The 24325-nt window shown below is 45.7% G+C and overlaps 1 protein-coding gene across 1 annotated transcript; it reads left to right on the top strand.

Annotated features, from left to right (window-relative positions):
* Positions 1–2557: 2557 nt before the first annotated feature.
* Positions 2558–22451, top strand: LOC311100517 (protein kinase C and casein kinase substrate in neurons protein 1-like; the record flags this gene model as incomplete). Its single annotated transcript, XM_084141436.1, has 9 exons — positions 2558–2620; positions 3492–3648; positions 3878–4113; positions 5405–5560; positions 5896–6071; positions 20873–20993; positions 21158–21222; positions 22110–22189; positions 22336–22451. The coding sequence occupies exons 1-9, from the start codon at positions 2564–2566 to the stop codon at positions 22449–22451; spliced, it is 1164 nt and encodes a 387-aa protein (XP_083997562.1). The 5' UTR covers positions 2558–2563.
* Between the last annotated feature and the right edge of the window lie 1874 nt (positions 22452–24325).

Raw genomic sequence — 24325 nt, 5'->3', positions numbered from 1 at the left:
ACCTACTCATTCAAGGGTTTTTCTTTATTTTTACTATTTTCTTTATTGTAGAATAATAGTGAAGACATCACAACTATGAAATAACACATATGGAATAATTTAGTAACCAAAAAAGTGTTAAACAAATCAAAATATATTCCATATTTGAGATTCTTCAAATAGCCACCCTTTGCCTTGATGACAGCTTTGCACACTCTTGGCATTCTCTCAACCAGCTTCATGAGGTAGTCACCTGGAATGCATTTAAATTACAAGTGTGCCTTCTTAAAAGTTAATTTCCTTTTTAATGCGTTTGAGCCAATCAGTTGTGTTGTGACAAGGTAGGGTAGGGGGGTGTACAGAAGATAGCCCTATTTGGTAAAGGACCAAGTCCATATTATGGCAGGAACAGCTCAAATAATCAAAGAGAAACGACAGTCCATCATTACTTTAAGACATGAACGTCAGTCAATATGGAACATTTCAAAAACTTTGAACATTTCTTCAAGTGCAGTCGCAAAAACCATCAAGCGCTATGATGAAACTGGCTCTCATGAGGGCCGCCACAGGAATGGAAGACCCAGAGTTATCTCTGCTGCAGAGGATAAGTTCATTAGAGTTACCAGCCTCAGAAATTGCAGCCGAAATAAATGCTTCACAGAGTTCAAGTAACAGACTCATCTCAACATCAACTGTTCAGAGGAGACTGTGAATCAGGCCTTCGTGGTCTAATTGCTGCAAAGAAACCACTACTACAGGACACCAATAAGAAGAAGAGACTTGCTTGGGCCAAGAAACACGAGCAATGGACATTAGACTGGTGGAAATGTGTCCTTTGATCTGGAGTCCATATTGGAGATTTTTGGTTCCAACCGCCGTGTCTTTGTGAGACGCTGTATGGGTGAGCGGATTATCTCTGCATGTGTAGTTCCCACCATAAAGCATGGAGGAGTAGGTGTTATGGTGTGTGGGTGTTTTGTTGGTGACACTGGTGACCAAGAACCCAATGGTCACTCTGACAGAGCTCCAGAGTTCCTCTGTGGAGATGGGAGAACCTTCCAGAAGGACAACCATCTCTGCAGCACTCCACCAATCAGGTCTTTATGGTAGAGTGGTCAGACGGAAGCCACTCCTCAGTAAAAAGGCACATGACAGCCCGCTTGGAGTTTTCCAAAAGCCACCTAAAGACTCTCCAACCATGAGAAACAAGATGCTCTGGTCTGATGAAACCAAGATTGAACGCTTTGGCCTGAATGCCAAGCGTCACGTCTGGAGGAAACCTGGCACCATCCCTACGGTGAAGCATGGTGGTGGCAGCATCATGCTGTGGGGATGTTTTTCAGTGGCAGGGACTGGGAGACTAGTCAGGATCGAGGGAAAGATGAACGGCGCAAAGTACAGAGAGATCCTTGATGAAAACCTGCTCCAGAGCGCTCAGGACCTCAGACTGGGGCGAAGGTTCACCTTCCAACAGGACAATGACCCTAAGCCCACAGCCAAGACAACGCAGGAGTGGCTTCGGGACAAGTCTCTGAATGTCCTTGAGTGGCCCAGCCATAGCCCGGACTTGAACTCGATCGAACATCTCTGGAGAGACCTGAAAATAGCTGTGCAGCGACCCTCCCAATCCAACCTGACAGAGCTTGAGAGGATCTGCAGAGACGAATGGGAGAAACTCCCCAAATACAGGTGTGCCAAGCTTGTAGCGTCATACCCAAGAAGACTCAAGGCTTTAATCGCTGCCAAAGGTGCTTCAACAAAGTACTGAGTAAAGGGTCTGAATACTTATGTTAATGTTATATATATATATATATATATATATTTTACATTTGCAGAAAGTTCTAAAAACCTGTTTTTACTTTCATTATGGGGTGTTGTGTGTCGATTGATGAATAAGGCTGTAATGTAACAAAATGTGGAAAAAGTGAAGGGGTCTGAATTCTTTTCGATTGCACTGTATGTATACCTTATGGGTCCTTGAGGCAAATTTGTTCAGCATGAGGAAAGACACCTACATACAAAGTTTAAAGTCTCTAGGTCAAATGGGGCGACGGATATGAGGGTTTAACTGAGACTGCTTATAACAGCGCCACCTATATGCCAATCGGTGCCATTCTTTTTGACAACGTTTCTGTGTGCCAAATTAGGAAAAAAAGTTACCAATCTAGGCTTGAGTTTTTTGACCATGCAGAGAATAGCAATAGGTTTCACGGCTTCGCTGTGAACCCCTAATAATGTCTCATCAAGTCGCAGCTGGTTCCAGCACTGTAGGCACACTGTAGGAGTCAGTTGTTTTTTGTTGCATTTTCCATTTCAATGAGATTCTGTATATTCCTAATCATATTTAATTTGAGTAAATTCTGTGTTTACTAATTATGTCATCAAGCCTAAAAATGTCATTAAGAATGGTCACTGGCATGCACATTTCAGATTTATGAGCTAAGTGTTTATATTTAAAAGATAGATGTCAATTGTGTAATTATATATCTGTTGATATACTTCATGTAATGATGCAATCTCTGTGAAAGCACTGTAGGATGTTGTTCATGATCTTTCCCTTTCTTCTTCAAAGACGTCGCCAAAAATGTTGACGCTCCCTAGAGAACCCCCCGAGGACACCAGGATGCAGAGTTTCTGGATGGTGAGGAGGAAGTTACAGATAAAAAGATCAACATTTTACAATAGTTTGAGGCTACTGATTATCTACACGACATGACCAAAAGTATGTGGACACCTGTTTCCAAAATCATGGGCATTAATATGGAGTTGGTCCCCCCTTTGCTGCTATAACAGCCTCCACTCTTCTGGGAAGGCTTTCCACTAGATGTTGGAACATTGCTGCAGGGACTTGCTTCCATTCAGCCACAAGAGCATTCGTGAGGTCGGGCACTAATGTTGGGCGATTAGGCCTGGCTCGCAGTCGGCGTTCCAATTCATCCCAAAGGTGTTCGATGGGGTTGAGGTCTGGGCTCTGTGCAGTCCAGTCAAGTTCTTCCACACCGATCAACAAAACATTTCTGAATGGACCTCGCTTTGTGCACAGGGGCATTGTCATGCTGAAACAGGAAAGGGCCTTCCCCAAACTGTTGCCACAAAGTTGAAAGCACAGAATCATCTAGAACGTCATTGTATACTGTAGCGTAAATATTTCCCTTCACTGGAACTAAGGGGCCTAGCCCGAACCATGAAAAACAGACCCAGACCATTATTCCTCCTCCACCAAACGTTACACTTGGCACTATGCTTTCAGGCAGGTAGCGTTCTCCTGGCATCTGCCAAACCCAGATTATTCCGTCGGACTGCCAGATGTTATGCACCTGTCAGCAACGAGTGTGGCTGAAATAGCTGAATCCACTAATTTGAAGGGGTGTCCACATACTTTTGTATATATAGTGTATGCGTTCTCATAACTGAAGAGTCAATTCTATAGCAATACCCCTTTCTACAGTTTCCCTCTTCCTCCTGATCAATTCCTCTCTCCACCATTCCTCTCTCCCCCTCTTCCTCCCCAGCCAGGGAACTATGAGCGAACCGCCCGTCGCACTGACCAGTCCTTCCAGGCATGTAACGATATCATGGCCTGTTTCCTTGAGAGGGCTAAAGTAGAGAAGCACTACGCCCAGCAACTCAGTGAGTGGAGCAGCAAGTGGAAGGCCGTAGTAGACTCCCGTAAGTATAGGACAAGTAGGACTTCAGTACTGCACTACGATACTATAGTGCTCATTATAAACTCCTATCAAAACTATGAACAAGTACACTATCCCCATTCCTCCTACCTGGTCTTTTTATAATCAGTCGAATTAGTTACTATTCCCTAATCAGGTAAGTCTTACCTCTCTCTTTTTGTCTTTCCCTCTCTCTCTTTTTGTCTTTCCCTTTCTCGTCTCTCTCACCCTAGGGCCCCTCTATGGCTCCCTCATGAGGGCGTGGCAGTGTTTCTTCTCTTCCGCTGAGCGTCTATCCATCCTCCATTCCTCTATCTCCCAGTCTCTCCATACAGAGGAAGGGAATAGGATGAAGAGCTGGCAGAAGGAGACCTTCCCAAAAAATATATTCTGTGGATTCCGTGAGACCCACGAAAACGAGACAGGGTTTGCACGCGCTCAGAAACCTTGGGCCAAGAGGCTGGGAAAGGTTACAAAACCTATATGTTAGGTGTACATAACATCTTTATGAACTGACCAAATGGGCTTGTGTGTGTGTTGGGGGGATTGTACTATAGATGTTCACATCTCTATTGATTGATTACGAGAACGTGAACTATAGGACTAACTGGTTCTCTATAGAAGTAGCATGCAAGGCTCACCATTGCTGGTAAGATTAGAATCTAGGTGATACATTCCTGAACCCTCAAAATATATTTTATGTAGCCTACTGTATAAGGCACACCCTATTATAGTGATTGGATTACTCCTAAGGGAGTTGTTCTTTTAACCTCAAATCAAATCAAATCAAATTTTATTGGCCACATGCGCCGAATACAACAGGTGCAGACGTTACAGTGAAATGCTTACTTACAGCCCTTAACCAACAGTGCATTTATAAAACAACAACAACAAAAGTGTTGAGAAAAAAAAGAGCAGAAGTAAAATAAAATAACAGTAGGGAGGCTATATATACAGGGGGGTACCGGTGCAGAGTCAATGTGCGGGGGCACCGGCTAGTTGAGGTAGTTGAAGTAATATGTACATGTGGGCAGAGTTAAAGTGACCATGCATAAAAATTTACCGAGTAGCAGCAGCGTAAAAGGATGGGGTGGGGGGGCAGTGCAAATAGTCCGGGTAGCCATGATTAGCTGTTCAGGAGTCTTATGGCTTGGGGGTAGAAGCTGTTGAGAAGTCTTTTGGACCTAGACTTGGCACTCCGGTACCGCTTGCCGTGCGGTAGCAGAGAGAACAGTCTATGACTAGGGTGGCTGGAGTCTTTGACAATTTTGAGGGCTTTCCTCTGACACCGCCTGGTATAGAGGTCCTGGATGGCAGGAAGCTTGGCCCCAGTGATGTACTGGGCCGTACGCACTACCCTCTGTAGTGCCTTGCGGTCGGAGGCCAAGCAGTTGCCATACCAGGCGGTGATGCAACCAGTCAGGATGCTCTCGATGGTGCAGCTGTATAATTTTTTGAGGATCTGAGGACCCATGGCTATGAGTAGCCGAACTGCATTCAAATACTATTTGAAATCATTTCAAATACTTTAGCTGTGTTGGATTGAGATGCCTGTTGCATTGGAACCAATTAAAAAGTCCCAAATGTGCAAACCCCACCCACTTGGCACTCCAGTCAGGCTAAAGCAAAAGCTAAAAGTATTTGAAACAATTAAAAAAGTATTTTAACCCAGGTCTGATGACTAATGTCATGTTCATGGAAGCAGGTCATACAAAGTGTTTTAACTTTGTTTTGCATATTTTTGTTCCTGTATGTCGTAGCTGGATAAAGCCTGCGGTGTGTACCATAAGGCCTGCCATAAGGAACAGGTAGCCATAGACAGAGAGACGCAAGCCAAGCAGAACACAGAGCTGAGTCCTGAGAAACTGAAGAAGATCCAAGACGCTCGGGAGAAGGCCAGTGAGGAGAAAGACAAAGTGAGGAAAACTCAAAGGCTACGAACTCACAACTGCTAAATGTATATTCATTCATCTAAGAGAGTGTGGGATGCTCTACTAGCCAGATATGGACATTTTGCACTTTCCTAATCCCATGCCCCCATATGGTTTACTCCATTTTCCCCCACATACTGTTTCTTATTATGGCAGTGTCAAAAATGTGTTATTGTAACCACCACAGTAACCGCCTTCCATGTTATTGGTATGCGCCATCTTTGTTTATCCAGTAGTAAATAATTTGAATTGATATAGGCAAGCTTACACAGTCTTTGTTGTCAAGACCTGTTTTGATGGTATGAATGCTCTGATGAAAGGTCTGCAAGAAATATGAGAAGGTGTTGGAGGATCTAACGTCCTACACGCCTCACTACATGGAGGAGATGGAGGCCATTTTTGATCAATCGCAGGAGGAGGAGAGGAAGAGGATCAGCTTCCTCAAACAGGCCTTCATGTCCATCCACAGACACCTGGACATTACCAACAATGAGAGGTACAGGAGCCCCCTCCTTCTCTGTCTTCTCCTCACTTGCGTGGGTGCGTGTGTGCATGCCTGTGTATGTTTGTGAAATGACTGTGATCTATGTGTACAGTTAGGGCTGTTGCGGAGACTGTACAGTTGAAGTCGGAAGTTTACATACACCTTAGCCAAATATATTTAAACTCTGTTTTTTACAATTCCTGACATTTAATCCTAGTAAAAATTCCCAGTGGGTCAGAGGTTTGTAGGCCTCTTTGCTCGCACATGCTTTTTCAGTTCTGCCCACACATTTTCTATAGGATTGAGGTCAGGGCTTTGTGATGGCCACTCCATTACCTTGACTTTGTTGTACTTAAGCCATTTTGCCACAACTTTGGAAGTATGCTTGGGGTCATTGTCCATTTGGAAGACACATTTGCGACCAAGCTTTAACTTCCCGACTGATGTCTTGAGATGTTGCTTCAATATATCCACATAATTTTCCTTCCTCATGATGCCATCTATTTTTTTAAGTGCACCAGTCCCTCCTGCAGCAAAGCACCCCCACAGCATGATGCTTCCACCCCCGTGCTTCACGGTTGGGATGGTGTTCGTCGGCTTGCAAGCCACCCCCTTTTTTCCTCCAAACATAACTACAGCTCAGCGTTCATTGTGCCCTTTTTATTTTTTATTTTTTTATTTCACCTTTATTTAACCAGGTAAGCCAGTTGAGAACAAGTTCTCATTTATAACTGTGACCTAGCCAAGATAAAGCAAAGCAGTGCGATAAAAACAACAACACAGAGTTACATATGGGGTAAACAAAACATAAAGTCAAAACTACAACTGAAAATATATATACAGTGTGTGCGAATGTAGTAAGTTATGGAGGTAAGGCAATAAATAGGCCATAATGCAAAATAGTTACAATTTCGTATAACACTGGAATGATAGATGTGCAAAAGATAATGTGAAAATAGAGATACTGGGGTGCAAATTAGCAAAATAAATAACAATATGGGGATGAGGTACTTGGGTGGGCTAATTTCAGAAAGGCTGTGTACAGGTGCAGTGATCGGTAAGCTGCTCTGACAACTGACGCTTAAAGTTAGTGAGGCAGATAAGAGTCTCCAGCTTCAGAGATTTTTGCAGTTCGTTCCAGTCATTGGCAGCAGAGAACTGGAAGGAATGGCGGCCAAAGGAGGTGTTGGCTTTGGGGATGACCAGTGAGATATACCTGCTGGAGCGCAGACTACGGGTGGGTGTTGCTATGGTGACCAGTGAGCTAAGATAAGACAGGGATTTGCCTAGCAGTGATTTATAGATGACCTGGAGCCAGTGGGTTTGGCGACGAATATGTAGTGAGGGCCAGCCAACAAGAGCGTACAGGTCATAATGGTGGGTAGTATATGGGGCTTTGGTGACAAAACGGATGGCACTGTGATAGACTACATCCAATTTGCTGAGTAGAGTGTTGGAGGCTATTTTGTAAATGACATCGCCGAAGTCAAGGATCGGTAGGATAGTCAGTTTTACAAGGGCATGTTTGGCAGCATGAGTGAAGGAGGCTTTGTTGCGAAATAGGAAGCTGATTCTAGATCTAACTTTTGATTGGAGATGCTTAATGTGAGTCTGGAAGGAGAGTTTACAGTCTAACCAGACACCTAGGTATTTGTAGTTGTCCACATACTCTAGGTCAGACCCGCCGAGAGTAGTGATTCTAGTCGGGTGGGCGGGTGCAAGCAGCGTTCGGTTGAAGAGCATGCATTTAGTTTTACTAGTGTTTAAGACCAGTTGGAGGCTACGGAAGGTGTGTTGTATGGCGTTGAAGCTCGTTTGCAGGTTTGTTAACACAGTGTCCAGTGAAGGGCCAGATGTATACAAAATGGTGTCGTCCGCATAGAGGTGGATCCGAGCGTCACCAGCAGCAAGAGCGACATCATTGATATACACAGAGAATAGAGTCGCCCCGAGAATTGAACCCTGTGACACCCCCATAGAGACGGCCAGAGGTCCAGACAACAGGCCCTCCGATTTGACACATTGAACTCTATCTGAGAAGTAGTTGGTGAACCAGGTGAGGCAGTCATTAGAGAAACCAAGGCTATTTAGTCTGCCAATAAGAATGCGGTGGTTGACAGAGTGGAAAGCCTTGGCCAGGTCGATGAAGACGGCTGCGCAGTACTGTCTTTTATCGATCGCGTTTATAATATCGTTTAGGACCTTGAGCGTGGCTGAGGTGCACCCATGACCAGCTCGGAAACCGGATTGCATAGCGGAGAAGGTACGGTGGGATTCGAAATGGTCGGTGATCTGTTTGTTAACTTGACTTTCAAATACTTTCGAAAGGCAGGGCAGGATGGATATAGGTCTATAACAGTTTGGATCTAGAGTGTCACCCCCTTTGAAGAGGGGGATGACCGCAGCAGCTTTCCAATCTCTGGGGATCTCAGACGTTACGAAAGAGAGGTTGAACAGGCTAGTAATAGGGGTTGTGACAATTTTGGCGGCTAATTTTAGAAAGGGTCCAGATTGTCTAAACCCAGCTGATTTGTAGGGGTCCAGATTTTTCAGCTCTTTCAGAACATCAGCTGTCTGAATTTGTGTGAAGGAGAAGCGGGGGGGGGGGGGGCATGGGCAAGTTGCAGCGGAGGGTGCAGAGCTGGTGTCCGGGGTAGTGGTAGCCAGGTGGAAAGCATGGCCAGCCGTAGCAAAATGCTTGTTGAAATTTTCGATTATTGTAGATTTATCGGTGGTAACAGTGTTTCCTAGCCTCAGTGCAGTGGGCAGTTGGGAGGAGGTGCTCTTATTTTCCATGGACTTTACAGTGTCCCAAAACTTTTTGGAGTTAGTGCTACAGGATGCAAATTTCTGTTTGAAAAAGCTAGCCTTTGCTTTCCTAACTGATTGTGTATATTGGTTCCTGACTTCCCTAAAAAGTTGCATATCGCGGGGGCTGTTCGATGCTAATGCAGTACGCCACAGGATGTTTTTGTGCTGGTCAAGTGTGGTCAAGTCTGAGGAGAACCAGGGGCTATATCTGTTCTTAGTTCTGAATCTTTTGAATGGGGCATGCTTATTTAAAATTGAGAGGAAAGCACTTTTAAAGAACAACCAGGCATCCTCCAGGCATCCTCTACTGACGGAATGAGGTCAATATCCATCCAGGATACCCGGGCCAGGAGCCCTCAAAGCTCATCACAAAGCTAAGGACCCTGGGACTAAACACCTCCCTCTGCAACTGGATCCTGGACTTCCTGACGGGCCGCCCCCAGGTGGTAAGGGTAGGTAACAACACATCTGCCACGCTGATCCTCAACACGGGGGCCCCTCAGGGGTGCGTGCTCAGTCCCCTCCTGTACTCCCTGTTCACCCATGACTGCATGGCCAGGCACGACTCCAACACCATCATTAAGTTTGCCGACGACACAACAGTGGTAGGCCTGATCACCGACAACGATGAGACAGCCTATAGGGAGGAGGTCAGAGATCTGGCCGTGTGGTGCCAGGATAACAACCTCTCCCTCAACGTGACCAAGACAAAGGAGATGATTGTGGACTACAGGAAAAAAAAAGAGGACTGAGCATGCTCCCATTCTCATCGACGGGGCTGTAGTGGCCACATCCACCAATGAACTATCATGGTCCAAACACACCAAGACAGTCGTGAAGAGGGCACGACAAAGCCTATTCCCCCCCAGGAGACTGAAAAGATTTGGCATGGGTCCTCAGATCCTCAAAAAGTTATACAGCTGCACCATCGAGAGCATCCTGACTGGTTGCATCACCGCCTGGTATGGCAACTGCTCGGCCTCCGACCGCAAGGCACTACAGAGGGTAGTACGTACGGCCCAGTATATCACTGGGGCCAAGCTTCCTGCCATCCAGTCCCCTGTAGCTCAGTTGGTAGAGCATGGCGCTTGCAACGCCAGGGTTGTGGGTTCGTTTCCCACGGGGGCCCAGTATGAAAATGTATGCACTCACTTAACTGTAAGTCGCTCTGGATAAGAGCGTCTGCTAAATGACTAAAATGTAAATGTATACCAGGCAGTGTCAGAGGAAGGCCACCCTAGTCATAGACTGTTCTCTCTGCTACCGCACGGCAAGCGTGCGGTAGTCTAGGTCCAAAAGGCTTCTCAACAGCTTCTACTCCCAAGCCATAAGACTCCTGAACAGCTAATCATGGCTACCCGGACTATTTGCACTACCCCACCCCATCCCCCTCTTTTACGCTGCTGCTACTCTGTTTATTATTTATGCATAGTCACTTTAACTCTACCCACATGTATATATTACCTCAATTACCTCAACTAGCCGGTGCCCCCGCACATTGCTCTGTACCGGTACCAGTGGCGGCTGGCCGATAGAGGGCGCTAGGGCGCCGCCCCCTTAAATAAAATTATTTAAAAAAATAAAATAAAAAATAAATAAAAATAATAATAATAATAATAAAAACATCAGTATGTCAATATTTGTGTGTTTGAAATATGGAATGCACACAGTAATATGTGTAAGATATGATAGAAAATCATATTCGCAACCTTTCCTCTGCCTGTCAAACGCCTCGTCAGCTCTGGGCGATACAGAAAGTGCCCCGAGGAGGCGGGTCTACGTAGCAGTTAAGCCAATTGCTAATTTAAGATATGAATGTATGACATAAAATGTAGCTAATCAGCGATTTTAATTCGAATCCAAGGAGGGCGATTATTTTATCGCCCCAAGCTCGCCCCTGATAAAATAAGGACCGGGCTCCAGTGGCGCCATTTTTACTAGACGACAATGGTGAGCGCAAACGTTACTCCTCCAAGACCCAACCCTAACTCGGTGAAATCTCTCCTCCAAGATCCGTTTGAGAGGAGAACTTTGTCAGAGAAAGTTCGGGTGAAAGAGCTGGGCCCAGATCAACCTGACCTCTCAATCAGACAGCAGGCTAGCGAGAAAGGGAAGCAGTATATGCGCGGCTTCTCCCGTAGCTGGTACACCAGGAAGGCTTGGCTAGCTGGGTGCACTGATGCTAATGCTTTATTTTGCTTTCCGTGCTTGCTTTTTAAAACGACGGGCCGGACGGGGTCAGATTCAGCATGGACAGGTACCGGAGTGAGGGATATGAAGCACCTGTCAGAGAAGGTAAAGAAACATGAGAACACCAGGGCACACATGGACAACTCTGTAAAGCTAGCTGTATTAGGAAGGGTGAACATTGCTACGCAGCTGGATGACGGCCACAGGATTGCGGTGAGGAAACACAATGAGGAGGTGGATAAAAACAGGCACATTCTATCCAAAATTATCGATTGTGTGAAGTTCTGTGGGGCTTTTGAGTTGGCCTTGCGTGGGCACGAGGAGACTGACTCCTCGGACAACCCCGGCATTTTCCGGGGCTTAGTGGATTTTGTTGCCTCCCTCGACAGTGTGCTGGAGGAGCACCTGAAGACAGCTACCGTTTTTAAGGGCACGTCAAAGACGATACAGAACAAGCTGTTGGAATGTATGCTGTCAGTGCTTAAGGATTACATCCTGGAGGAAGTAAAGAGTGCTGATTTTATCGCCATTCAAGCTGACGAGACGACTGACGTTTCCACCCACTAACGTGTTTCCAGACCATCAGAGACTCTGGGAACTTTGATGCCCCGACTGTCAGAGAGGCGGGGGGCTTTGTGAGGATGCTCGAAGACGAGGCTTTCTGTTTTTTCCTGGCACTGTTCCACAAGATCATGCCAAATGTGGACATGCTTTTCAGCCAGCTGCAGAAGAGGAACATCGACCCTGTCTTCATTAAAGCACTTGTCCAGAGGTTCACAGACAGCATGCTAACAATCAGGTAAATAACTATATTTACTATTGGCTGATAAAGATGTTGTTAGAAAGATGAATAGTTCACTTACAACAGTTTAAAAGCCTAAATGTGTCTGGTCATCAAAGTGAGTGATTATCATAGAGCCGTCACAATTATATTTGTTTTAGTATTTTAAAAGGAAAGAGAAGACACAATCAGACGTTGATAATAATGCAGGAAAGTACTACACAGTTTGTAATAATTATTCAGGTGTCCACCAGGTCAATTTCTAGAAGAGGCCTAGTTGTTATTGAAGATTAACATTATTTTTAAGTACACAGCAGACCAAAATTATGTTGCATTAAAACGTAATAACATCAGTTAATTATGTACATCACAGGTTAAAAGCAGTTACTAGACATAGTTTGTGTGTATATACACACTATCTGTCTGTCTGTCTGTCTGTCTGTCTGTCTATATATATATATATAAAATTCCTGTACAAATAAGATGACAGACACACACACACAGAGCAGCTCTGGCCGCATGTTTCTTTGTATATAGTTGACCTTAGCATAACAAATCCAGTTATATATGGTACTCTAGAAAGTCTTAATAGTGTCTTTGCTAATATTACTGTATATATGTTGTTTTGTATCAATTAATTGTTGCAGTTCTGGAGCACATTAACAATTAGTCACATTTAGTATGATCATAAAATACTGTATGCTATTCTTCCAGTCAAAGGTTTGAGTTCAACCACTTGATATCCATTTCTATATTATACATCTTTTTATACAGTGTAAGATTTCCTATAAACTTTATAATAATTTCATGTTATTGTCCACTTTCCACTCTGTTCTGACAGCATGCCTGTTGCGTTGCCTGTTTACTACCAATGGTGAAAAGTTCACTTTAAATGCAAATGAAAGGCTTGGGTTTGTGTAATATGTTTTTGTGTAAGAATGCCTCAACTTTTTAATATTGGCATTAAATAATTACTGAATGTTTCACTGAGCACTGCTTTCCTGCAGTTTGTGTTAAAATATATCGCGATGGTTACAGGAAAAAAAAAGTATGGCACAGCCCCACCGAGAATATTTTTCACCAGCCGCCACTGACCGGTACCCCCCTGTACATAGCCTCCCTACTGTTATTTTATTTTACTGCTGCTCTTTAGTTATTTGCTTTTCTTTTTTTACTTAACAAATTTTTTTATTTTAGTTTTTCTTTAAAAAACTGCATTTTTGGTTAAGGGCTTGTAAGTAAGCATTTCACTGTAATGTCTACACCTGTTGTATTCGGCGCATGTGGCAAATAAAATTGTATTTTATTTTATTTGGTCATTATGGCCTTTCAGGTTATGTCGATATAGGACTCGTTTTACTGTGGATATAGATACTTTCGTACCTGTTTCCTCCAGCATCTTCACAAGGTCCTTTGCTGTTGTTCTGGGACTGATTTGCACTTTTCGAACCAAAGTACGTTCATCTCTAGGAGAGAGAACGCGTCTCCTTCCTGAGCGGTATGACGGCTGCATGGTCCCATGGCGTTTATACTTGCGTACTATTGTTTGTACAGATGAACGTGGTACATTCGGGCCTTGGATATTGCTCCCAAGGATGAACCAGACTTGTGGAGGTCTACAAATTTTTTTTCTGAGGTCTTGGCTGATTTCTTTGGAATTTCCCATGAGGTCAAGCAAAGAGGCACTGAGTTTGAAGGTAGGCCTTTAAATACATCCACAGGTACACCTCCAATTTACTCAAATTATGTCAATTAGCCTATCAGAAGCTTCTAAAGCCATGACATCATTTTTCTGGAATTTTCCAAGCTGTTTAAAGGCACCGTCAACTTAGTGTATGTAAACTTCTGACCCACTGGAATTGTGATACAGTGAATTATAAGTGAAATTATCTGTCTGTAAACAATTGTTGGAAAAATTACTTGTGTCATGCACAAAGTAGATGTCCTAACGACTTGCCAAAATTATAGTTTGTTAACAAGAATTTTGTGGAGTGGTTGAAAAACAAGTTTTAATGACTCCAACCTAAGTGTATGTAAACTTCTGACTTCAACTGTATTATCGCCACACTGGCAGTCATGAGTCATGACCGCAGTAAAATTCCACATGACTGTTGAGTCACAGTAATCTCCTTTTATGCACTCTGGTCATGCTTTGGTTGTACCCAACTTGTTAACTACCATAAGGTCCTAATGGCCTGGGCTCTATTGTCCCTCTAACCACTCTGACATCAATGCAAATGCTATCGAAAACCACATCCATCAAACACTTATCATTCAAACAGTAACATGCTACTAAAACTCACATCACTGTGATGATCAATTTGAAGAAAGAAATTCAACAGCAGGTTGAAACTGAGTGTAAAACATGGTCATTGTAGATGTTGTTTCAAAGCCTAACACAACGAAATGGACAGCCTTTCTAAGGTGATGATTAATTCAAAACCCACATATGCATATTATAGTTTATGCATATGCATAGGATTATGAGCCCAAGCCCGAAAGAAAACCCTGAATTAAAATTATGATTGTGCCTGTTATACAATACTTAGCCTAGGCATATTACCCATGGCAGAAAAACATAAAACAATGCATGCTGGATGGACTGGTTACCTTGTGCTATGCTCCAAAATGTCTATCAACAAGTCTGGGAGAGAATGTATAGCCAGCCCTAGGCGATGCAGTTGGTTCATTGATTGTGCAGGGAGATTTTGAATAGCCTAATAATAGGGATTTCTTTATATTTTCATAATTATATTCACATTATCTTTATCTATACAGAATATTTCACCACCATATGTTTCCATCTCCTCCTCTCTCTCCTGTATTCCTTTCTCGAGCCCGCAGAGGGGCTGTCAACAGTTTAATGAAATATGTTTTGTGGCAATCGATGTTCCCGAACAGATTTCACTTGGTTTCCCATATTAAGCACTGGGTAGCTGCAGGAACAGGGTTGGAGAGCCTGTCAAGGGGTGCTGAAGGTGGGTGTGGTGCATGAATCAAGCGCAGGACGCAGAAGCTCAGTCCAAAAGACTTTAGTGCAATAATCATGTAGAAAATAAGCACAATAAGCCCGAAGGCGAAATCACGGCGCACACAGGCGTCAAACAAACGGCGCACTAACATGTGCGAAAACCCTCTCCAAAACACTGGAGGGAAATACGTAGCTCCAACACGAAAACAGAAGAGCAATCACACACAAAGACAAACACAACCAACGAGAACTAAATAGGACACTAACGAGGACTAACAAGACACAGGTGTACAACATAAAGACAAAACCAAACGAACATGAAACATCGATCGGTGGCAGCTAGTACTCCGGGGACGACAACCGCCGAAGCCTGCCCGAACCAGGAGGAGGAGCAGCCTCGGCCGAAACCGTGACAGTACCCCCCCCTTGACGCGCGGCTCCAGCCGTGCGCCGACCCCGGCCTCGGGGACGACCAGGAGGACGCGGAGCAGGGCGCACGGGATGGTCCCGGTGGAACTCCGACAGGAGAGATGGGTCTAGGATGTCCCTCCGCGGCACCCAGCACCGCTCCTCCGGGCCGTACCCCTCCCACTCCACGAGATACTGGAGACCCCCCATCCGGCGTCTGGAGTCCAAGATGGACCGAACGGTGTACGCCGGAGCCCCCTCGATGTCCAGTGGGGGCGGAGGAGTCTCTCCTATCTCATTGTCCTGGAGTGGACCAGCTACCACCGGCCTGAGAAGAGACACATGGAACGAGGGGTTAATATTCTTATACTCAACAGGTAGATGTAACCTATAACACACCTCGTTCAATCTTCTCAGGACTTTAAAGGGCCCCACAAACCGCAGACCCAGCTTCCGGCAGGGCAGGCGGAGGGGTAGGTTTCTGGTAGAGAGCCAGACTCGATCTCCGGGTGCGTACACCGGCCCCTCACTGCGGTGGAGATCGGCGCTCGCCTTGTGACGAAGGACGGCCCGCTGCAGGTGGACGTGGGCAGCGTTCCACGTCTCTTCCGAGCGCCTCATCCAATCATCCACCGCAGGGGCCTCGATCTGGCTCTGCTGCCACGGTGCCAGAACCGGCTGGTAACCTAACACACATTGGAAGGGGGTTAGGTTGGTAGAGGAGTGGCGGAGAGAGTTCTGGGCCATCTCGGCCCAGGGAATGTACCGTGCCCACTCCTCAGGCCGGTCCTGGCAATACGACCTCAGAAACCTACCCACATCCTGGTTGACACGTTCTACCTGCCCGTTACTCTCCGGGTGGTACCCTGAGGTAAGGCTAACCGAGACCCCCAAATGCTCCATGAACGCTCTCCAAACACGGGAGGTAAACTGGGGGCCTCGATCAGACACTATATCCTCGGGTACCCCGTAATGCCGGAAGACGTGGGTAAATAGGGCCTCAGCGGTCTTTAGGGCAGTAGGAAGACCCGACATAGGGAGAAGACGACAGGCCTTTGAGAACCGGTCCACAACGACCAGGATGGTGGTATTCCCCTGAGAGAGGGGAAGGTCTGTCACAAAATCCACCGAGAGGTGGGACCATGGTCGTTGTGGAACGGGCAGGGGTTGTAACTTACCCCTGGGCAGATGTCGGGGCGCCTTACACTGGGCGCACACCGAGCAGGAGGAGACATAAACCCTCACATCCCTCGCCAAAGTAGGCCACCAGTCTTTAGTGCTAAGGCAATGCACTGTCCGGCCAATACCCGGATGTCCAGAGGAGGGTGACGTGTGAGCCCAGTAAATGAGTCGATCCCGAATCTCGAGCGGAACGTACTTCCGACCCTCAGGACACTGTGGAGGGCTGGGGTCGGTACGCAACGCTCGCTCGATTTCGGCATCGACCTCCCACACCACCGGTGCCACAAGGCAAGACTCCGGTAGTATGGGAGTAGGCTCAACGGACCTCTCCTCCATGTCATACCGCCGGGACAGTGCATCTGCCTTACCATTCTGGGACCCAGGGATGTACGTGATTTTAAATACGAACCTGGTGAGAAACATACTCCATCGAGCCTGGCGAGGGTTCAGTCTCCTCGCTGCCTGGATGTACTCCAGGTTCCGATGGTCAGTCAAAATGAGGAAAGGGTGTTGAGCCCCCTCAAGCCAATGCCTCCACACCTTAAGGGCTTGAACTACAGCTAACAGCTCCCTGTCCCCAACGTCATAGTTACGCTCCGCCGGGCTGAGCTTTTTAGAGTAAAAAGCACAGGGGCGGAGTTTAGGTGGCGAGCCGGACCGTTGAGAGAGAACGGCCCCTATACCTGCCTCAGACGCGTCCACCTCAACCTGAAAGGGTAATGCGGGATCCGGATGCGCCAGCACCGGAGCCGACGTAAACAGGTCCTTCAGTCTCCCAAAGGCCCTGTCCGCATCAGCTGACCACTGCAGGCGCACCGGACCCCCTTTCAGAAGGGACGTGATGGGAGCTGCCACCTGTCCAAAACCCCGGATAAACCTCCGGTAGTAATTCGCAAAGCCCAAGAACTGCTGCACCTCTTTTACAGTGGTTGGGGTTTGCCAATTACGCACAGCGGACACACGATCCACCTCCATTCTCACCCCTGACGCGGACAACCGATAACCCAAAAAGGAGACCGACTCCTGGAAAAACAGACATTTCTCTGCCTTGACATATAGGTCGTGCTCCAACAGCCTCCTCAATACACGACGCACCAGGGTTACATGCTCGGCTCGGGTAGACGAGTACACCAGAATATCATCAATGTACACGACCACCCCTTGTCCCTGCATATCCCGGAAAATGTCATCTACGAAGGATTGGAAGACTGATGGAGCATTCATCAACCCATATTGCATGACAAGATACTCGAAATGACCTGACGTGGTACTAAACGCTGTCTTCCATTCGTCGCCCTCCCTAATGCGCACCAAGTTATACGCGCTCCTGAGATCCAGTTTTGTGAAAAACCGCGCTCCATGCAATGACTCCGTCATGGTCGCAATCAGAGGGAGTGGATAACTGTATTTCACAGTAATCTGATTGAGACCACGGTAATCAATGCACGGGCGCAACCCTCCATCTTTCTTTTTCACAAAAAAGAAGCTCGAGGAGGCGGGAGAAGTGGAGGGCCGAATGTATCCCTGTCTCAAAGATTCGGCTATGTAAGTCTCCATAGCTTTTCTCTCCTCTTGAGACAAAGGATACACATGGCTCCGTGGGAGCGCTGCTCCTGCCTGGAGATCAATCGCACAATCCCCCTGTCTATGAGGAGGCAACTGCGTCGCCCTAGTCTTGCTAAACACGAGAGCTAAATCCCCATATTCAGGCGGAATGTGCAGTGCGGGCACTTGGTTTGGACTCTCCACCGAAGTCGCCCCCACGGAAACACCCAGACATCGCCCCTCGCACTGAGCAGACCACCCATCGAGAGCCCTCTGTTGCCACGAAATAGCAGGGTTATGGGTGCTTAACCAGGGAATTCCCAGCACCACTGGGTACGCAGGAGAGTCGATCAGATACAGCTGTATAGTCTCTTCATGACCCCCCTGCGCACACATCCTAAGTGGCGCTGTGATCTCCCTAATCAACCCCGACCCCAACGCAGTGTGCCCTCCACGACCGCACTTGGTGCAGGAGACAGGCCCCCTCGGGCTCCTCCTCCTCCTTTCTCTAGCGCCGGCACCCCTGAGCTCCATAGGGCTCGGCTCGGAGGTGCCGGAGGGCGGAATGGACGGACCCCCCTCGGGACGTCCACGGGTGGCCAGCAGGGTGTCCAGACAGGTGGACATATCGACCAACTGGTCGAAGGTAAGATGGGTATCCCTGCAGGCCAACTCACGTTGAACGTCCTCCCGTAGGCTACATCGAAAATGGTCGATGAGGGCCCGTTCATTCCACCCTGCGTCCGCCGCTAGAGTCCGGAACTCTAGAGCAAACGCCTGTGCGCTCCTCCTCCCCTGTCTCAAGTGGACTAGACGCTCCTCCGCCGCTTTGCCCTCAGGTGGATGGTCGAACACGGCCTTAAAGCGACGGGAGAACTCGGCGTAGGAGATGGTGTTGGCGTCCATCTTCCTCCACTCGGCGTTAGCCCACTCCAACGCCTTGCCCGTGAGACAGGAGATGAGGGCGGAAACGCTCTCGTGTCCCGAGGGCACCGGGTGTACAGTGGCCAGGTAGAGCTCCACCTGCAGGAGGAACCCCTGACACCCGGCAGCTGTTCCGTCATACGCCCTCGGGAGCGAGAGCCGAATCCCCCTGGGTTCCGGACCTGGGACTGGTGGACCGGCCGATGGGGTTGGCAGGGTAGGTGGAGGCGTGGGTACCCCGCTGGCCTCCCATCGGTGCAAGGTGTTGATGACGTCCTGTAGAGCGGTCCCCAGTTGTCGTATCTGGTCATCTTGGCCGCGGACATGCTCCTCGAGCGACTCAGGCGTAACTGCAGATCCTGCTGATTCCATTCTGGTGTGTGATTCTGTCAAGGGGTGCTGAAGGTGGATGTGGTGCATGAATCAAGCGCAGGACGCAGAAGCTCAGTCCAAAAGACTTTAGTGCAATAATCACGTAGAAAATAAGCACAATAAGCCCGAAGGCGAAATCACGGCGCACACAGGCGTCAAACAAACGGCGCACTAACATGTGCGAAAACCCTCTCCAAAACACTGGAGGGAAATACGTAGCTCCAACACGAAAACAGAAGAGCAATCACACACAAAGACAAACACAACCAACGAGAACTAAATAGGACACTAACGAGGACTAACAAGACACAGGTGTACAACATAAAGACAAAACCAAACGAACATGAAACATCGATCGGTGGCAGCTAGTACTCCGGGGACGACGACCGCCGAAGCCTGCCCGAACCAGGAGGAGGAGCAGCCTCGGCCGAAACCGTGACAGAGCCCATGGCATACAGAGTTTGGGCGGAATATCACCTGTCATGCAACGAGAGCGTGCTCCTCAAACTGTGGTTGATAAGTAGAGTGAAATAAGTGTTCTTATATTTATTTCTCAGCTGCTCATATTAAGCACATGCTCCGCTATTAAACCAAAGTAGCCTAAGTAGCCGACCAGTCATCATTGAAAACGGACCGGCGGGAAAGCGCGCGGCCTCCATTCACTATTCAAGTGCATACAGATGACATGTATTTTTTCCCCTGTCCCTGTTCCTGCCCATTTCATTTTACATATTAGTAAAGACAAGATTATATTGAGAATAGTCTGATGGGTGAAAATACTGTATGATCACTTGATGAGAGAACAGATGTGCAGCCTAAGACAAGGAACATATACACTACATGACCAAAAGTGTGTGGACACCTGCTCATTGAACATCTCATTCCAAAATCATGGGCATTAATATGGAGTTGGTCCCCCTTTGCTGCTATAACAGCCTCTACTCTTCTGGGAAGGCTTTCCACTAGGAACATTTCTGATGGGACTTGCTTCCATTCAGCCACAAGAGCATTAGTGAGGTCGGACACTGATGTTGGCCGATTAGGCCTGGCTCGCAGTCTGCGTTCCAATTCATCGCAAAGGTGTTCGATGGGGTTGAGGTCAGGGCTCTGTGCAGGCCAGTCAAATTCTTCCACACCGATCTCGACCGGCAGACTTTTGCATGACGATAACCAGCTGACAAAAGTTAATGACCACCACAGCCCTATCTACAGTGCATTCGGAAAGTATTCAGACCTCTTGACTTTTTCCACATTTTGTTAAGTTATATATTAAGTTAATATATAACTTTTTTATTGAATCCATTTTAGAATAAGACTGTAATGTCACAAAATGTGGAAAAAGTCAAGGGTTATGAATACTTTCCGAAGGCACTGTAGATAGGGCTGTGGTGGTCATTAACTATTGTCAGCCGGTTATTGTCATGCAAAAGTCTGCCGGTCTCACGGTAATTGGACGTTAATTAACATAAACACGTTTAGTATCTCCAGGCCTCCACGCATACAAGCTGCATACAAGTCGCTGATGCGCACTTTTGCAACATCTACATTTTAAAGAATCGAGAGGAAGAGGATATTAATACAGTATATTAATATCCTCTCCCATTCTGTCTGTCTCTATATGTTTGTCAGTGTGAAGACTGTGTACAGTGAGCTTCACCACACCCTCATGTCCATCAGTGAGACGGACGATCTGAGGGGTTGGAAGAACAACCACGGCCCAGGCATGCCCACTGACTGGCCAAAGATTGAGGTATACAACTGTGACTCATTACAGTGACCTTTGAACTTTGCTAGGGTTGATAGGCTTATTACTACCAGCCATATATAGAGCTCCGATTACTACTGTATACATACCATGTGTTGTGTGAAATGAGTTAATGAGGAGGAAGCACTAATGCTAATCTGTATCATCAGGAATGGGTCCCACCTGTGAAAAAGCCAAAGAATAAAAAAAGAGACAAAGTCCAGAAGGATAAACCGTAAGCTGTGTGTGTATGTGTGTGTGTGTGTGTGTGTGTGTGTGTATGTGTGTGGACTTGTTTTCCTATCTTGTCACGACCAGAATGTCCTGACAAAATGGGAAAACAAGAAATGTTTTGAAAAGTAAAAATGCTATTTTATTTTTAACATTTTGGGTTACCTAACCAAATTCACAAGAGTGTGCAAAGCTGTCATCAAGGCAAAGGGTGGCTATTTGAAGAATCTCAAATATAAAATATATTTTGATTTGTTTAACACTTTCTTGGTTACTACATGATTCCATATGTGTTATTTCATAGTTTTGATGTCTTCACTATTATTCTACAATGTAGAAAATAGTAAAAAATAAATAAAAACCCTTGAATGAGTAGGTGTTCTAAAACTTTTGACCGGTAGTGTATACTCTCTACATATGTTGTTGTTTCTCTGAAATACTACTAGCCACCCAGCAATTTTATAAAGTTGGCTTTAACTAGCCCAGATAGGTTCCCAATCTCCCAACCTCATAACTAGCTAACAAGAAGCCTTTTCGGGCTATCAATCAAGTTAGAGTAGCTAGCTTGTCTAACGATCTTAGCTGGCATGCCTGCTGGCAAGGTTGGTAGACATTAGAAAAGCAAGCAATTACTAAATGTACTGAATAAGACTCGCATTCCTTTCCAGATTTTACCCAGATTTGAGCAGAGAAGCATATTTAGTTTCTTTTAAAAAATTCCCACCAGTCAGGAGGATAGACACAGCTCAAGAGGTATGGCTGTAGAATGATTATGGCTGTAGACTCCAGATAATAAAAGGTGTTTCAGGTGTTTGAAAAATGCAAAATTATACAACTTACTCTTGTATTTCCTTCCCCATCATATTTTTGGGGTGCATGACGCCCCTCTAGAGTGATGATTGGAGGAGTGAAGGTGCGAGCTCTGTATGACTACGTGGGAGAGGAAAGTGATGAGCTGTCCTTTAAAGCAGGTGACCTGGCACCACAATCAGTTCAAAACACAGTTCAATTCAGCATTATGTCTAAAGCATTGAGAGACGACGGTTCCTTTAGCCAGTCCAATGTCTCAAGTATATCATCCTGAATCATGTCTGTTTCCATACCTGTATTATTCCAGGTGAGGTGTTCCTGAAAGTTGAGGAGGAGGATGACCAGGGCTGGTGCAGGGGGATGCTGGATGGAGGAAAGGACGGCTTCTACCCAGCTAATTACTCTGAGGCTGTTGTGCAGTGATGATGTCATCCTGCCACGCCCACACTCAAGTGTTATGTCAGCAACATATTTTACAAAATGTGCATGTGTTCATTGACAAATCCACTTTGGTGCAAAAAACGATTTTGAATTTGGATTTGACTTTGAAATCTTACCAAAACAACCATTAACATGAAATGTTATCATAAATATCATGCTGAAATATGCAATGTAAAATTTTACCAATATCTAAACATTGATACCCTCAATTATTTTATTTTATTTCACCTAATTTTAACATTCTGGCACAAAGAGCACACGTTCAACTTCATAAAAAACAAACATGTTTTCCCATCTCAAGAGGTCAATTTAAAAAATGCTATGGTAAGTGCCTAATAAATGCCAAAGTAAGTAACAGGGTTGACCTTAACAGGGTTAACGATTTCATCTTAAATCAGCAATAATCCACTTGTGACAGGGTGAATGAAAGCTTGTTGTGTGCAACAGGGAGGGTCAATTGAATTCAAGCTTCACCCAAAATATTCTACTGTTAAAACATTTATAGCCTGTCTATCTATCGTGTTATGCTTGACACAGTTTTCTACCACAAAACACCTGCTTTTACATTATGATTTGACTATCAATGTTTCTAAAAATAAATAAAAATAACAAGAGTTCAGTTCATGTAATAGGGTTGAGTTTAAAATGAGAGACAGATGTAAATTAATTTATTAAATAATCACATTAAATAATAATAATTTGTCAAAGCAACAACATTTCAATGATGGTGAAAACTGAGAAATGTTGGGGTTAAGTGGGTTAAAATCTTCCTAGAAGCAAAAAACAATTGCGAGGACATGTCAAAATAATGGTTTTTGGCACCTTAGCAAGTGCAGTTTTGTCACACAACACAATACCACAGATGTCTCGAGTTTTGAGGGAGTGTGCGATTTGCATGCTGACTGCAGTAATGTCCACCAGAGCTGTAGCCAGATAATTGAATGTTCATTTCTCTACCATAAGCCGCCTTCAACGTCATTTTTAGAGAATTTGGCAGTACGTCCAACGGCCTCACAACCGCAGACCACGTGTAACCACGCCAGCCCAGGACCAATGGGATACAATGGGTGGGTATAATCTTGGATGCTGATTGCTTAAAACCACATTCCAGTTTGTGTCTATTCCACAAGTTACCACCGGCTAAATCTATGACGTTGAAATGCCTATTTACTCTGTTCCATCTGACTGCAATCCACTGTCTCATCAGCTCAGCCAGGCAATTTATATACTATATAGATCTACACTGTAAAAAGCATCTAGACATTATCTTCCATTTCTTTTAGACTAGCATTTGGTTTTCAACAGCAGAGTTTGTAATAACCTTGCTGTCTGTCTCTCCGACATTTGCAACATTGTTTCAATATTGAAATTCGATCTCCAGTTGTCCTATGGTAATGAACGTGTCGGGAAGAGACAGACAGGCTGGCAGCTTTTCTCAGCCAGTCGAAATCATGAATCAGCATCATTTTTATGGATATACTGTATACGAAGAAATGTCAATAGAAAAACACGAAAATGCAGCTAGTTTGCTGTCATTCCAGCTTCAGTTTGAAGTGATTGTGTTAGCTGTGTAGTTGGCTATCTCTTCCGAACAGTGGCCTTGCGAGAGAGCAAATGTTCAATGCCAGGCGAAATCACACATCATTAGCTCATTGTTATGGATGTATCCCTAGAAAACAGCTTAAACGAATGCAAATGTAGCTACTTCGCTGTTATTCTGGCTGCACTGTTTGACGTGACCATGTTAGCCAAAGTTGGCTAGCTAGCAAGCAAGCGATAAGAACATTGCCAGCCATCATTGCAATGGAACATTTAGAATGAATGACTGGGTCTTGTCTATAGAATTAGAACAAAAA

The sequence above is a fragment of the Coregonus lavaretus genome, assembly GCF_964263955.1.
Source record: "Coregonus lavaretus genome assembly, chromosome: 25".
Taxonomy (NCBI): domain Eukaryota; kingdom Metazoa; phylum Chordata; class Actinopteri; order Salmoniformes; family Salmonidae; genus Coregonus; species Coregonus lavaretus.
This window is presented reverse-complemented; position numbering and strand designations above follow the sequence as displayed.